Genomic DNA, 16977 nt, shown 5'->3' on the forward strand with positions numbered 1-16977 from the left:
TCCTGTACGTTAACCATTTCCTGTGCACTGCTCCATCCCCTCCTGTACATTACCCATCTCCTGTGCGCTTCTCCATCCCCTCCTGTACGTTACCCATCTCCTGTGCGCTGCTCCATCCCCTCCTGTACATTACCCATTTCCTGTGCGCTGCTCCATCCCTCCTGTACGTTACCCATTTCCTGTGCGCTTCTCCATCCCCTCCTGTATGTTACCCATCTCCTGTACATTACCCATCTCCTGTGCGCTGCTCCATCCCCTCCTGTACGTTACCCATTTCCTGTGCGCTTCTCCATCCCCTCCTGTATGTTACCCATCTCCTGTACATTACCCATCTCCTGTGCGCTGCTCCATCCCCTCCTGTACGTTACCCATTTCCTGTGCGCTGCTCCATCCCCTCCTGTACATTACCCATCTCATGTGCACTTCTCCATCCCCTCCTGTACGTTACCCATCTCCTGTGCGCTGCTCCATCCCCTCCTGCACATTGCCCATTTCCTGTACGCTGCTCCATCCCTCCTGTACGTTACCCATTTCCTGTACGCTGCTCCATCCCCTCCTGCACATTACCTATTTCCTGTGCGTTGTTCCATCCCCTCCTGTACATTACCCATCTCCTGTGCGCTGCTCCATCCCTCCTGTACGTTACCCATTTCCTGTACGCTGCTCCATCCCCTCCTGCACATTACCCATTTCCTGTACGCTGCTCCATCCCCTGTGCGCTGCTCCATCCCTCCTGTACGTTACCCATTTCCTGTGCGCTGCTCCATCCCCTCCTGCACATTACCCATCTCCTGTGCACTGCTCCATCCCCTCCTGCACATTACCCATTCCTGTGCACTGCTCCATCCCCTCCTGCACATTACCCATTCCTGTGCACTGCTCCATCCCCTCCTGCACATTACCCATTCCTGTGCACTGCTCCATCCCCTCCTGTACATTACCCATTTCCTGTGCACTGCTCCATCCCCTCCTGTACATTACCCATCTCATGTGCACTTCTCCATCCCCTCCTGTACGTTACCCATCTCCTGTGCGCTGCTCCATCCCCTCCTGCACATTACCCATTTCCTGTGCGCTGCTCCATCCCCTCCTGCACATTACCCATTTCCTGTGCGTTGTTCCATCCCCTCCTGCACATTACCCATCTCCTGTGCGCTGCTCCATCCCCTCCTGTACGTTACCCATCTCCTGTGCGCTGCTCCATCCCCTCCTGCACATTACCCATTTCCTGTACGCTGCTCCATCCCCTGTGCGCTGCTCCATCCCCTCCTGCACATTACCCATTCCTGTGCACTGCTCCATTCCCTCCTGTACGTTACCTATTTCCTGTGCACTGCTCCATTCCCTCCTGTACATTACCCATTTCCTGTGCGCTGCTCCATTCCCTCCTGTACATTACCCATTTCCTGTGCGCTGCTCCATTCCCTCCTGTACGTTGCCTATTTCCTGTGCGCTGCTATATCCCCTCCTGCATATTACCCATTTCCTGTGCAAATTACCGTTTCCTGTGCGCTGCTCTAATCCCACCCCATGTACATTATCTGTGTGCGGCTCTATTCCCATCCTAGATGCATTACCCTTATTTCCTGTGCACCACTCTCATCATTCCCCAAGTACACGGCTTCTGTAGAAACCCTTATCATTAGAGTGGCTGTGTATGCCGTTGTCCTAGCACTTATATCAGCTGCAATATCCTTGTGTGGCCGCCATCTTGAATACGTCTCTCATGAGACATGTGATGTATAACTGCCCACTTACCTGCCGGTTAAAATAGAGAAAGCCCCTGGGGCAGTTGACATTGTGGAAGGGAGCAAACGATTCAATACAGCCATCGATAGTCATGGGATGCAGACGCAGGGCGCCCCGAGAGGTGACCAGGAGCCAATGAGGGGACGGCCCACAAATGAAAACCTGATGAGAGGACATTGTAGTGAGGAGACAGCAGACAGATGGGGGCTCTATATCCCCTCTATGAGCCCTCACTCACCCCAGAGTATCCGTAGATGTCCTGGAAGTACCGGAATCGGGCTACACGCCCACGGGCACCAAAATCCTCACTGGAGCCTTCACATTTCTTTTTAGACTGTCTCTTCTTCTCCCGGAAATTAATATTGTGCGGAACCTGGGTGGGTAGAATTTACTGTAATGTGTCACCACCTCTTACCCCACAGAGAACGGGACCACGGCACTGCTGTAATGTGTCACCACCTCTTACCCCACAGAGAACGGGACCACGGCACTGCTGCAATGTGTCACCACCTCTTACCCCACAGAGAACGGGACCACGGCACTGCTGTAATGTGTCACCACCTCTCACCCCACAGAGAACGGGACCACGGCACTGCGTTAATGTGTCACCACCTCTCACCCCACATAGAACGGGACCACGGCACTGCTGTAATGTGTTACCACCTCTCACCCCACAGAGAACGGGACCGCGGCACTGCTGTAATGTGTCACCACCTCTCACCCCATACAGAACGGGACCACGGCACTGCTGTAATGTGTCACCACCTCTCACCCCACAGAGAACGGGACCACGGCACTGCTGTAATGTGTCACCACCTCTCACCCCACAGAGAACAGGACCACGGCACTGCTGTAATGTGTCACCACCTCTTACCCCACAGAGAACGGGACCACGGCACTGCTGTAATGTGTCACCACCTCTCACCCCACAGAGAACGGGACCACGGCACTGCTGCAATGTGTCACCACCTCTCACCCCACAGAGAACGGGACCGCGGCACTGCTGTAATGTGTCACCACCTCTCACCCCACAGAGAACGGGACCGCGGCACTGCTGTAATGTGTCAGCACCTCTCACCCCACAGAGAACGGGACCACGGCACTGCTGTAATGTGTCACCACCTCTCACCCCACAGAGAACGGGACCGCGGCACTGCTGTAATGTGTCACCACCTCTTACCCCACAGAGAACGGGACCACAGCACTGCTGTAATGTGTCACCTCCTCTCACCCCACAGAGAACGGGACCTCTCACCCCACAGAGAACGGGACCGCGGCACTGCTGTAATGTGTCAGCACCTCTCACCCCACAGAGAATGGGACCGCGGCACTGCTGTAATGTGTCACCTCCTCTCACCCCACAGAGAACGGGACCTCTCACCCCACAGAGAACGGGACCGCGGCACTGCTGTAATGTGTCAGCACCTCTCACCCCACAGAGAACGGGACCGCGGCACTGCTGTAATGTGTCACCACCTCTCACCCCATAGAGAACGGGACCACGGCACTGCTGTAATGTGTCACCACCTCTCACCCCATAGAGAACGGGACCGCGGCACTGCTGTAATGTGTCACCACCTCTCACCCCACAGAGAACGGGACCGCGGCACTGCTGTAATGTGTCACCACCTCTCACCCCACAGAGAACGGGACCGCGGCACTGCTGTAATGTGTCACCACCTCTCACCCCACAGAGAACGGGACCGCGGCACTGCTGTAATGTGTCACCACCTCTCACCCCACAGAGAACGGGACCGCGGCACTGCTGTAATGTGTCACCACCTCTCACCCCACAGAGAACGGGACCGCGGCACTGCTGTAATGTGTCACCACCTCTCACCCCACAGAGAACGGGACCACGGCACTGCTGTAATGTGTCACCACCTCTCACCCCACAGAGAACGGGACCGCGGCACTGCTGTAATGTGTCACCACCTCTCACCCCACAGAGAACGGGACCGCGGCACTGCTGTAATGTGTCACCTCCTCTCACCCCACAGAGAACGGGACCACGGCACTGCTGTAATATGTCACCACCTCTTACCTTCCTGAACCGAACTTTAAGATACCCTTGGCCAAGCTGGGAGTCAAATGCAAAAGCCTCATAAATCAGCAGTTCTGAATCCACAAGGACCTGCGGACATCAGAGAATAACGTGAATGTAAGGATGAGCCAGGACCATGTCATTAGAAGATGATGCGTCACAGGACAGCACTGAACAGGACTACAAGTGCCAAGCTGGAGGAAATGGCTTCCAGCAATCGGTGGCCTCTTACCAATAAAAAAGGACGGCTTTGCCGATTCCCCAGTCCAACAAGCAGGACCTCTTTGACCAGAGGCATCTCACCCTGTCGGGTAACCTCCTCTTTCCGGCTTTCTCCCTGAGCACTTTGCTGTCCAAAGGAACTGTCCACGAGAACTCGCTGCCCCATAGGAAAGTTCTTCACCAGAAACACCAAGCGCCAGTCAGGGAGCTGGTAAATCTGCGGGGACATTAAGCAGAGGGATAAAGCAGGGGCAGAAAACTACTGACAGCGCTATATAGAGGGCACCAGACAGCATTGTGGGTTATTTATTGGTTTAATTTATTTACAGTGTCTTATATAACGCAGCAGATTCCGTTACAGTGTCTTATATAGCGCAGCAGATTCCGTTACAGTGTCTTATATAGCGCAGCAGATTCCGTTACAGTGTCTTATATAGCGCAGCAGATTCCGTTACAGTGTCTTATATAGCGCAGCAGATTCCGTTACAGCGTCTTATATAACGCAGCAGATTCCGTTACAGTGTCTTATATAGCGCAGCTGATTCCGTTACAGCGTCTTATATAGCGCAGCAGACACTGTTACAGTGTCTTATATAGCGCAGCAGACACCGTTACAGTGTCTTATATAGTGCAGCAGATTCCATTACAGTGTCTTATATAGCGCAGCAGATTCCGTTACAGTGTCTTATATAGCGCAGCAGGTTCCGTTACAGTGTCTTATATAGCGCAGCAGGTTCAGTTACAGTGTATTATATAGCGCAGCAGATTCCGTTACAGCGTCTTATATAGCGCAGCAGATTCCGTTACAGCGTCTTATATAGCGCAGCAGATTCCATTACATTGTCTTATATAGCGCAGCAGATTCCGTTACAGTGTCTTATATAGCGCAGCAGATTCCGTTACAGTTTCTTATATAGTGCAGCAGATTCCGTTACAGTGTCTTATATAGCGCAGCAGATTCCGTTACAGCGTCTTATATAGCGCAGCAGATTCCGTTACAGTGTCTTATATAGCGCAGCAGATTCCGTTACACCGTCTTATATAGCGCAGCAGATTCCGTTACAGCGTCTTATATAGTGCAGCAGATTTCGTTACAGTGTCTTATATAGCGCAGCAGATTCAGTTACAGCGTCTTATATAGCGCAGCAGATTCCGTTACAGTGTATTATATAGCGCAGCAGATTCCGTTACAGCGTCTTATATAGCGCAGCAGATTCCGTTACAGTGTATTATATAGCGCAGCAGATTCCGTTACAGTGTCATATATAGTGCAGCAGATTCCGTTACAGTGTCTTATATAGTGCAGCAGATTCTGTTGCGCTTTACAATAGTAGACAGTGATAGAACAAACGAGGTAACAACAGACAGACTTGGAGGTAGGAGGGCCCTGCTGCAAGCTTACAATCTATAGGGACATAGGAGGGAAACACAAGGACAGGCACCAATAACAGCCATCTATTTAAATATATAGGGATGATATGGGGCGAGAGGCTATATACATTAAGAGCAGATACGCTGAGACTCTAGAACCCCATTCCCAATAACTAACTGAAGTCATTATATTACCACCATACTAGCTACTGTCACTCAAACCAGACGGGAACGTTTTGGATTACACTCTGTGGTGCAAAAATAAATAGTTAAATAAGAATGAATGCAACATTTCCACAGATGTTGCACAACATATATAAGTGACAGCAGTAATTTGAGTAATGTAATTAGTGGTATAAGCACACAGTACATTCTTTAATGAATTAACCACATTCAAACTGCACTGAAGGCCCATACACACTGCACTGAAGGCCCATACACACTGCACTGAAGGCCCATACACACGGCACTGAAGGCCCATACACACGGCACTGAAGGCCCATACACACGGCACTGAAGGCCCATACACACGGCACTGAAGGCCCATACACACTGGGCGACTGAGCTGAAAGCCGCTCAAAACAGCAAGTGTGTACGGCCCAGCGATGAGGGGTGATGCGGGCTCGCCATCACCACCGGGACAGTCGCTCATCTGCAGGTAATACCAGGTGAGCCAACAAAGGTCCACTGACCTCAATGGTTCAAACGGCGGGGTCTGAAGAGCTGGGAGTACCAGGGAAAGATCCCACGGAGCCACCAGGGGAACAAAGAGGCTGAATGCGAAGGACAACTGCAAGAATATGCGGACTGTAGCGATCCAAGCAGGTGACGGATGGAATGAAGCATGCCTCCTGTTATTCTGTGTGAGATCAGGGCATGGCATGTAGGATGTGGGTAAAGGGGGGCTGCCTGCCATTTCCCCTCAGAATGACCATCTGTATAGATGGTATAGAGACCCCTCATAAATCAGATTGGGGGTTAGATTTATGCGCCATGTTATCCCTGACACCGGGACACTAGACCACACTACCGCGGCAATCACCCCAGCACGATCACGCTACATACGTGTCACACTGATGTCCTGTGTGTATGCAGATAGCTAAGGCTCACACTCACCTCCATCGTCCCATTCTCCCTCACTAAGACACACCAGTGGGTCGGCTCAATCTTATACTGGGAAGAATCCTTGTCGGCAGACGGTGCATTGCTCCGGCGCGGCTCCTCCTTACTGGGGCTGGACAGGAGTCCTGAGTCACCGTACAGCATCTCATCCTCATCATCTACGGAGTGGCTGAGAGAGAAGGTAACAATCAGCGCACTGTGGGGCAGATTTATTCATCTTGGAGAAGAGATAAACTGGAGAAAAGGTAAAAGGAGATAAAGCACCGGCCAATCAGCTGTGTTTGAAAAAGACAGTTGGGAGCTGATTGGCTGGTGCTTTATCTCCTTTATCTCCACTTTATCTCCAGTTTATCTCTTCACCAAGCTTAATAAATCTGCCCCTCAGTCCGTGATACATCTGCCATATTCACACCGATCACCGCCCGCCCGATGCGCCCAGCGCCCCGGCCACCGCCCGCCCGATGCGCCCAGCGCCCCGGCCACCGCCCGCCCGATGCGCACAGCGCCCCGGCCACCCGATGCGCACAGCGCCCCGGCCACCGCCCGATGCGCCCAGCGCCCCGGCCACCGCCCGCCCGATGCGCCCAGCGCCCCGGCCACCGCCCGCCCGATGCGCCCAGCGCCCCGGCCACCGCCCGCCCGATGCGCCCAGCGCCCCGGCCACCGCCCGCCCGATGCGCCAAGCGCCCCGGCCACCGCCCGCCCGATGCGCCCAGCGCCCCGGCCACCGCCCGCCCGATGCGCCCAGCGCCCCGGCCACCGCCCGCCCGATGCGCACAGCGCCCCGGCCACCGCCCGCCCGATGCGCACAGCGCCCCGGCCACCGCCCGCCCGATGCGCACAGCGCCCCGGCCACCGCCCGCCCGATGCGCCCAGCGCCCCGGCCACCGCCCGATGCGCCCAGCGCCCCGGCCACCGCCCGCCCGATGCGCCCAGCGCCCCGGCCACCGCCCGCCCGATGCGCCCAGCGCCCCGGCCACCGCCCGATGCGCCCAGCGCCCCGGCCACCGCCCGATGCGCCCAGCGCCCCGGCCACCGCCCGATGCGCCCAGCGCCCCGGCCACCGCCCGATGCGCCCAGCGCCCCGGCCACCGCCCGATGCGCCCAGCGCCCCGGCCACCGCCCGATGCGCCCAGCGCCCCGGCCACCGCCCGCCCGATGCGCCCAGCGCCCCGGCCACCGCCCGCCCGATGCGCCCAGCGCCCCGGCCACCGCCCGCCCGATGCGCCCAGCGCCCCGGCCACCGCCCGCCCGATGCGCCCAGCGCCCCGGCCACCGCCCGCCCGATGCGCCCAGCGCCCCGGCCACCGCCCGATGCGCCCAGCGCCCCGGCCACCGCCCGATGCGCACAGCGCCCCCGGCCACCGCCCGCCCGATGCGCACAGCGCCCCGGCCACCGCCCGCCCGATGCGCACAGCGCCCCGGCCACCGCCCGCCCGATGCGCACAGCGCCCCGGCCACCGCCCGATGCGCCCAGCGCCCCGGCCACCGCCCGCCCGATGCGCCCAGCGCCCCGGCCACCGCCCGCCCGATGCGCCCAGCGCCCCGGCCACCGCCCGATGCGCCCAGCGCCCCGGCCACCGCCCGATGCGCCCAGCGCCCCGGCCACCGCCCGATGCGCCCAGCGCCCCGGCCACCGCCCGATGCGCCCAGCGCCCCGGCCACCGCCCGATGCGCCCAGCGCCCCGGCCACCGCCCGCCCGATGCGCCCAGCGCCCCGGCCACCGCCCGCCCGATGCGCCCAGCGCCCCGGCCACCGCCCGCCCGATGCGCCCAGCGCCCCGGCCACCACCCGCCCGATGCGCCCAGCGCCCCGGCCAACGCCCGCCCAGCGCCCCGGCCACCGCCCGCCCGATGCGCCCAGCGCCCCGGCCACCGCCCGCCCGATGCGCCCAGCGCCCCGGCCACCGCCCGCCCGATGCGCCCAGCGCCCCGGCCACCGCCCGATGCGCCCAGCGCCCGGCCACCGCCCGCCCGATGCGCACAGCGCCCCGGCCACCGCCCGCCCGATGCGCCCAGGCCACCGCCCGATGCGCCCAGCGCCCCGGCCACCGCCCGATGCGCCCCGGCCACCGCCCGCCCGATGCGCCCAGCGCCCCGGCCACCGCCCGCCCGATGCGCCCCAGCGACCGCCCGATGCGCACAGCGCCCCGGCCACCGCCCGCCCGATGCGCCCAGCGCCCCGGCCACCGCCCGCCCCATGCGCCCCAGCCACCGCCCGCCAGGTCAGAGGTCACACGGCATCCTCACCTGAGCGCTGGCCTGTATATTACCTATAAGGTCAGAGGTCACACGGCATCCTCACCTGAGCGCTGGCCTGTAATATTACCTATAAGGTCAGAGGTCACACGGCATCCTCACCTGAGCTCCTGATTTATACCATCTCCATCAGACACATTCTGTCCAGCGCCATCATCCTTCGCCTGCGATGACTTTGTCTCTTTGGCGAACATGCCGCTCACATCCCGATATACGCAGAGCGCGATGACCTTAGATTGCTGGAGAAGAGCAGAATATAAAAGGAGAGAGCAAGGTACACACCGGGGGGGGGCGGCGGCTATACACATAGTGGGGTACACGGGCCACAGATGTAGGGGTACACACCGGGGGGTGGGGGCGGCGGCTATACACAATACACATAGTGGGGTACACAGGCCACAGATGTAGGGGTACACACCGGGGGGGGGGGGGGGGGGGGCTATACACAATACACATAGTGGGGTACACAGGCCACAGATGTAGGGGTACACACCGGGGGGGGGGGGGCTATACACAATACACATAGTGGGGTACACAGGTCACAGATGTAGGGGGTACACACCGGGGGGGGGGGGCGGCTATACACAATACACATAGTGGGGTACACAGGCCACAGATGTAGGGGTACACACCGGGGGGGGGGGGGCGGCTATACACATAGTGGGGTACACGGGCCACAGATGTAGGGGTACACACCGGGGGGGGGGGGGGGGGGGGCGGCTATACACAATACACATAGTGGGGTACACAGGTCACAGATGTAGGGGTACACACCGGGGGGGGGGGGGGGGGGCGGCTATACACAATACACATAGTGGGGTACACAGGCCACAGATGTAGGGGTACAAACCGGGGGAGCGGCTATACACATAGTGGGGAATACGGGCCGCAGATGTAGGGGTACACACCGGGGGAGCAGCTATACACAGTGGGGTACACCGGCCGCAGATGTAGGGGTACACACCGGGGGAGCGGCCATACACAATAAGCCATGCACACAGGGGAGTACACGGGCCTCAGATATGGGGGTACATGGGGCTACCATACACATAGTGGGGTACACGACCCGCAGATGTAGGGGTGGGGTACACACTGAGGCAGCGGCCATACACAATAAGCCATGCACATAGGGGATGGCTTATTGACGGGCCTGTCGACATACAGCAAGGTCGACAGGGTTAGGTATTTCATGCCCTACCATCCACTAGGGCGTGGTGGGAGAACATAATAGTGTGCCGAGCGTAGCGAGCGATGTGAGGCGACCCGGTGCACTTTAACCTGTGTCCATGTCGACTGTGTCAACATTCAGGTCAATAATCAGTGAAAAACTCCATGTCAACATTTTAACTGTCGACCTAGACCATGTCGACCAAATGCTTGTGTTGACCTAAGCACCTGTCGATCTTGTCCCATGTCGACCTAGACCCCTGTTGAACTTGCTGTATGTCGACCCAACGGTGTTGACCTAATGACTGTCGAACATCTTTAGGTCGACCCAATGATCCCATACACAATAAGCCATGCAAATAATGGGGTACACTGCCTCAGATATGGGGGTACACGGGGCTGCCATACACAATAAGCCATGTGAATAGTGGGGTAACACAGGCTTCAGATATGCGGGTACACAGGAGCTGCCTTGCACATAGTGAGGTACGCGGGCCTCATATGGGGGTACACGGGGCTGCCATACACAATAAGCCATGTACATAGTGGGGTACACAGGCATCATATGGGGGTACATGGGGCAGTGGTGGCACACTCACATAATGCAGATCATATGGGGGAACATGGGGCAGTGGTGGCACACTCACATAATGCAGATCATATGGGGGTACATGGGGCAGTGGTGGCATACTCACATAATGCAGATCATATGGGGGTACATGGGGCAGTGGTGGCATACTCACATCATGCAGATCATATGGGGGTACATGGGGCAGTGGTGGCATACTCACATCATGCAGATCATATGGGGGTACATGGGGCAGTGGTGGCATACTCACATAATGCAGATCACATGGGGGTACATGGGGCAGTGGTGGCATACTCACATAATGCAGATCACATGGGGGTACATGGGGCAGTGGTGACATACTCACATAATGCAGATCATATGGGGGTACATGGGGCAGTGGTGACATACTCACATAATGCAGATCATATGGGGGTACATGGGGCAGTGGTGGCATACTCACATCATGCAGATCATATGGGGGTACATGGGGCAGTGGTGGCATACTCACATCATGCAGATCACATGGGGGTACATGGGGCAGTGGTGGCATACTCACATAATGCAGATCACATGGGGGTACATGGGGCAGTGGTGGCATACTCACATAATGCAGATCATATGGGGGTACATGGGGCAGTGGTGGCATACTCACATAATGCAGATCATATGGGGGTACATGGGGCAGTGGTGGCATACTCACATCATGCAGATCATATGGGGGTACATGGGGCAGTGGTGGCATACTCACATAATGCAGATCATATGGGGGTACATGGGGCAGTGGTGGCATACTCACATAATGCAGATCATATGGGGGTACATGGGGCAGTGGTGGCATACTCACATAATGCAGATCATATGGGGGTACATGGGGCAGTGGTGGCATACTCACATAATGCAGATTCGGTTTCTGAGGCGCTAATCTGTAATTTTTGCTGCCATAGGTGTCGGTTTTCAGCTGGAACATGGACACCTGACCTTCAGCGCTCAGGATAACCACAAAGGGATCGGCCACGGCGCAGTGTACGATGGGAGACCCCAAATCCACAGGGATAAAATGCAGCTGATTCACTGTAATAAAATGTAGAGAATTGTGTCTGATTATTATTTGTACCCTAAACAGTCCCATGTACGGGGAACAGAACCAGGGGGGGGTGACCCATAGCTGCCCGTCTATATTGTCGGAGGGCACTTGCATGCTGTGTACACTCTTGGAACCATGACGGAGAAGATCATCCTTTTTTGGACATGAGATTTGCCTCAGAGTTCCACTAAACCCTTCCTCTGGGCACGTGCCCCCCTGCACTGTGTCTCTAGCCCCCCGGGAACCGGAGATATCGCCTGGCAAAGCTGTAACGTTTTTTCCCCATAGGATAATATGGGACATGTCAATTCCGACCCCCACCTGGTTCCGACGTCTGCCAGTTCCCCATTTGGCATCACAGAAGCTTGTGGTTGATCTCATTCAATTCCAAATCGATGGGCCTTCAATATGATACCAGGCTGGTCCATATCGGTCAATCGGTTCCAGAGATATTGCGTGTAAACCGATATTTTTATTTTTGAAATGTAATTTCATGGCTGTTCATGTTTTGAGGGCAGATTACTCTGGAACCAAACATTCCAGTTTCACTGGACCAAAATCATTCAAAGCCCACTCAAAAGTTCTTCAATATGATACTACTGTAAATGGGTCAGTTGGTTCCGAAGATATAGCCAGGTAAATGAGATAACTGGTTAAACTGGTTAAAAGGGGGGAGGGGAGGGGTGATTTTCTCTCCCCCTCACACCAGAAAATGCAGGGACTAGGCTGGTGTAAAAGGGGCCAACCTGGGAATACATTTTCTGGTGTGAAATGGGTATTATTTCCAATAGCCGGGACCTGCAGTGCTCTGAATACAGCCAGGCTCTGCCACTGTCAGTGGCTATCACTTCTGCCTGGGGGCTGCTGTCCCCCATTTACCGCGAGCATGTATTCCCCCTTGGCAATGAGCATTTAATCCCACATGGCAACGAGCATGGAACCTCTGGCAATGAGCATGAAACCCTTGGCAATGGGCATGGAGATAATTTTTAATAGGCATTATGGTGTTTGGCAAAATACATAATGGACATAATGGCGTGTAACAACGTGTAATGGACATTATGGTGTAAATGTTTAATGCGCGCCTTTGGTGGACAATGTCCCGGTTTATGAAGCGTATTGTGAATTTTGGCTCAATCCATGTGGCATTATGTGAATTTTGCCTCAATCCATGTGGCATTATGTGAATTTTGCCTCAATCCATGTGGCATTATGTGAATTTTGACACACTCCATGTGGCATTATGTGAATTTTGACACACTCCATGTGGCATTATGTGAATTTTGACACACTCCATGTGGCATTATGTGAATTTTGGGGTCTAGTATTTTTTTGCATAATGTGTAGAAGTTGTATATGGGGTTGTACACTACACTCAAGGACACGTCCCCTATTGAGTGGCCACACCCCCTTTTCCGGAGCACGCCTTCAGCGCGCGCACAACTACATCCTTCACTTTTGTCGCCATGGTGGGCCTGCGCACTTTAAATGCCAATGTCAATTTTTTATCCCATTCCCACCCTCTCTCTGCCGCTCTCTTAGTATGTACACTGGCACCACTAACACCGCCCCTCCCCCACCTAAACCCTATTTTATCCAGGTGCCCCCCCCTGTCATTTTATCCTGGATCCGCCCCTGGAGCTGAACCAGGGTAAAACACAAGTGAGACATAGAGGTCACCATCTAGGAGGTGCTACAGCAGTGTGACCACCTGCCAGAAGTAGTGTAAGCAACTTTAGGTGACTTGGTGCCAACTTCCAATGACACAGAAGGAGTAAACCATAATCAAAGGCTAACAAAGAATGGAAGATCCATATATTACTCCTCATACCGACCTCTGGTCACATGTGGAGGCAGGAGAGCCATAAAATACTCCTCATACCGACCTCTGGTCACATATAGAGGCAGGAGAGCCATAGAATACTCCTCATACCGACCTCTAGTCACATATAGAGGCAGGAGAGCCATAGAATACTCCTCATACCGACCTCTGGTCACATGTGGAGACAGGAGAGCCATAGAATACTCCTCATACCAACCTGTGGTCACATGTGGGGACAGGAAAGCCATAGAATACTCCTCATACCGACCTGTGGTCACATATAGAGGCAGGAGAGCCATAGAATACTCCTCATACCGACCTCTGGTCACATGTGGAGACAGGAGAGCCATAGAATACTCCTCATACTGACCTCTGGTCACATGTGGAGACAGGAGAGCCATAGAATACTCCTCATACCAACCTGTGGTCACATGTGGGGACAGGAGAGCCATAGAATACTCCTCATACCGACCTGTGGTCACATATAGAGGCAGGAGAGCCATAGAATACTCCTCATACCGACCTCTGGTCACATGTGGAGACAGGAGAGCCATAGAATACTCCTCATACTGACCTGTGGTCACATATAGGAGGCAGGAGAGCCATAGAATACTCCTCATACCGACCTCTGGTCACATGTGGAGACAGGAGAGCCATAGAATACTCCTCATACTGACCTGTGGTCACATATAGAGGCAGGAGAGCCATAGAATACTCCTCATACTGACCTCTGGTCACATGTGGAGACAGGAGAGCCATAGAATACTCCTCATACTGACCTGTGGTCACATATAGAGGCAGGAGAGCCATAGAATACTCCTCATACTGACCTCTGGTCACATGTGGGGACAGGAGAGCCATAGAATACTCCTCATACCAACCTGTGGTCACATGTGGGGACAGGAGAGCCATAGAATACTCCTCATACCGACCTGTGGTCACATATAGAGGCAGGAGAGCCATAGAATACTCCTCATACCGACCTCTGGTCACATGTGGAGACAGGAGAGCCATAGAATACTCCTCATACTGACCTCTGGTCACATGTGGAGACAGGAGAGCCATAGAATACTCCTCATACCAACCTGTGGTCACATGTGGGGACAGGAGAGCCATAGAATACTCCTCATACCGACCTGTGGTCACATATAGAGGCAGGAGAGCCATAGAATACTCCTCATACCGACCTCTGGTCACATGTGGAGACAGGAGAGCCATAGAATACTCCTCATACCAACCTGTGGTCACATGTGGGGACAGGAGAGCCATAGAATACTCCTCATACCGACCTGTGGTCACATATAGAGGCAGGAGAGCCATAGAATACTCCTCATACCGACCTCTGGTCACATGTGGAGACAGGAGAGCCATAGAATACTCCTCATACTGACCTCTGGTCACATGTGGAGACAGGAGAGCCATAGAATACTCCTCATACCAACCTGTGGTCACATGTGGGGACAGGAGAGCCATAGAATACTCCTCATACCGACCTGTGGTCACATATAGAGGCAGGAGAGCCATAGAATACTCCTCATACCGACCTCTGGTCACATGTGGAGACAGGAGAGCCATAGAATACTCCTCATACCAACCTGTGGTCACATGTGGGGACAGGAGAGCCATAGAATACTCCTCATACCGACCTGTGGTCACATATAGAGGCAGGAGAGCCATAGAATACTCCTCATACCGACCTCTGGTCACATGTGGAGACAGGAGAGCCATAGAATACTCCTCATACTGACCTCTGGTCACATGTGGAGACAGGAGAGCCATAGAATACTCCTCATACCAACCTGTGGTCACATGTGGGGACAGGAGAGCCATAGAATACTCCTCATACCGACCTGTGGTCACATATAGAGGCAGGAGAGCCATAGAATACTCCTCATACCGACCTCTGGTCACATGTGGAGACAGGAGAGCCATAGAATACTCCTCATACTGACCTGTGGTCACATATAGGAGGCAGGAGAGCCATAGAATACTCCTCATACCGACCTCTGGTCACATGTGGAGACAGGAGAGCCATAGAATACTCCTCATACTGACCTGTGGTCACATATAGAGGCAGGAGAGCCATAGAATACTCCTCATACTGACCTCTGGTCACATGTGGAGACAGGAGAGCCATAGAATACTCCTCATACTGACCTGTGGTCACATATAGAGGCAGGAGAGCCATAGAATACTCCTCATACTGACCTCTGGTCACATGTGGGGACAGGAGAGCCATAGAATACTCCTCATACTGACCTCTGGTCACATGTGGGGACAGGAGAGCCATAGAATACTCCTCATACCGACCTCTGGTCACATGTGGGGACAGGAGAGCCATATATTACTCCTCATACCGACCTCTGGTCACATATAGAGGCAGGAGAGCCATAGAATACTCCTCATACCGACCTGTGGTCACATATGGAGACAGGAGATCCATAGAATACTCCTCATACTGACCTCTGGTCACATGTGGGGACAGGAGAGCCATAGAATACTCCTCATACTGACCTGTGGTCACATGTGGGGACAGGAGAGCCATATATTACTCCTCATACCGACCTCTGGTCACATATAGAGGCAGGAGAGCCATAGAATACTCCTCATACCGACCTGTGGTCACATGTGGAGACAGGAGAGCCATAGAATACTCCTCATACCGACCTCTGGTCACATGTGGGGACAGGAGATCCATAGAATACTCCTCATACTGACCTCTGGTCACATGTGGAGACAGGAGAGCCATATATTACTCCTCATACTGACCTGTGGTCACATATAGAGGCAGGAGAGCCATAGAATACTCCTCATACCGACCTCTGGTCACATGTGGAGGCAGGAGAGCCATAGAACACTCCTCATACCGACCTGTGGTCACATGTGGAGGCAGGAGAGCCATAGAATACTCCTCATACCGACCTCTGGTCACATATAGGAGGCAGGAGAGCCATAGAATACTCCTCATACCGACCTCTGGTCACATGTGGAGACAGGAGAGCCATAGAATACTCCTCATACCGACCTCTGGTCACATGTGGAGACAGGAGAGCCATAGAATACTCCTCATACCGACCTCTGGTCACATATAGAGGCAGGAGAGCCATAGAATACTCCTCATACCGACCTCTGGTCACATGTGGAGACAGGAGAGCCATAGAATACTCCTCATACCGACCTCTGGTCACATGTGGAGACAGGAGAGCCATAGAATACTCCTCATACCGACCTCTGGTCACATGTGGAGGCAGGAGAGCCATAGAACACTCCTCATACCAACCTGTGGTCACATGTGGGGACAGGAGATCCATAGAATACTCCTCATACTGACCTGTGGTCACATATAGAGGCAGGAGAGCCATAGAATACTCCTCATACTGACCTCTGGTCACATGTGGAGACAGGAGAGCCATAGAATACTCCTCATACTGACCTGTGGTCACATATAGAGGCAGGAGAGCCATAGAATACTCCTCATACCGACCTCTGGTCACATGTGGAGACAGGAGAGCCATAGAATACTCCTCATACTGACCTGTGGTCACATATAGAGGCAGGAGAGCCAT

The 16977-nt window shown here is 54.8% G+C and overlaps 2 protein-coding genes across 4 annotated transcripts in view; both read right to left on the reverse strand.

Moving 5' to 3' along the window:
• ADCK5 (aarF domain containing kinase 5) overlaps positions 1-16977 on the reverse strand; it is a 215897-nt gene that overhangs the window by 69236 nt on the left and 129684 nt on the right. The gene's annotated exons all lie outside the window — the stretch shown is intronic.
• Positions 1-16977, reverse strand: part of CPSF1 (cleavage and polyadenylation specific factor 1) — an 85360-nt gene that overhangs the window by 8015 nt on the left and 60368 nt on the right. The window contains exons 11-17 of the mRNA XM_083186463.1: positions 11398-11576; positions 8870-9006; positions 6503-6677; positions 4026-4232; positions 3794-3883; positions 1988-2122; positions 1759-1911 (exon numbers count right to left, since the gene is read on the reverse strand). Coding sequence (XP_083042589.1) covers positions 1759-1911; positions 1988-2122; positions 3794-3883; positions 4026-4232; positions 6503-6677; positions 8870-9006; positions 11398-11576 — 1076 coding nt within the window. The remainder of the gene's footprint in view (positions 1-1758; positions 1912-1987; positions 2123-3793; positions 3884-4025; positions 4233-6502; positions 6678-8869; positions 9007-11397; positions 11577-16977) is intronic.

The sequence above is a fragment of the Crinia signifera genome, chromosome 5 (assembly GCF_055691185.1).
Source record: "Crinia signifera chromosome 5, ASM5569118v1, whole genome shotgun sequence".
Taxonomy (NCBI): Eukaryota; Metazoa; Chordata; class Amphibia; order Anura; family Myobatrachidae; genus Crinia; species Crinia signifera.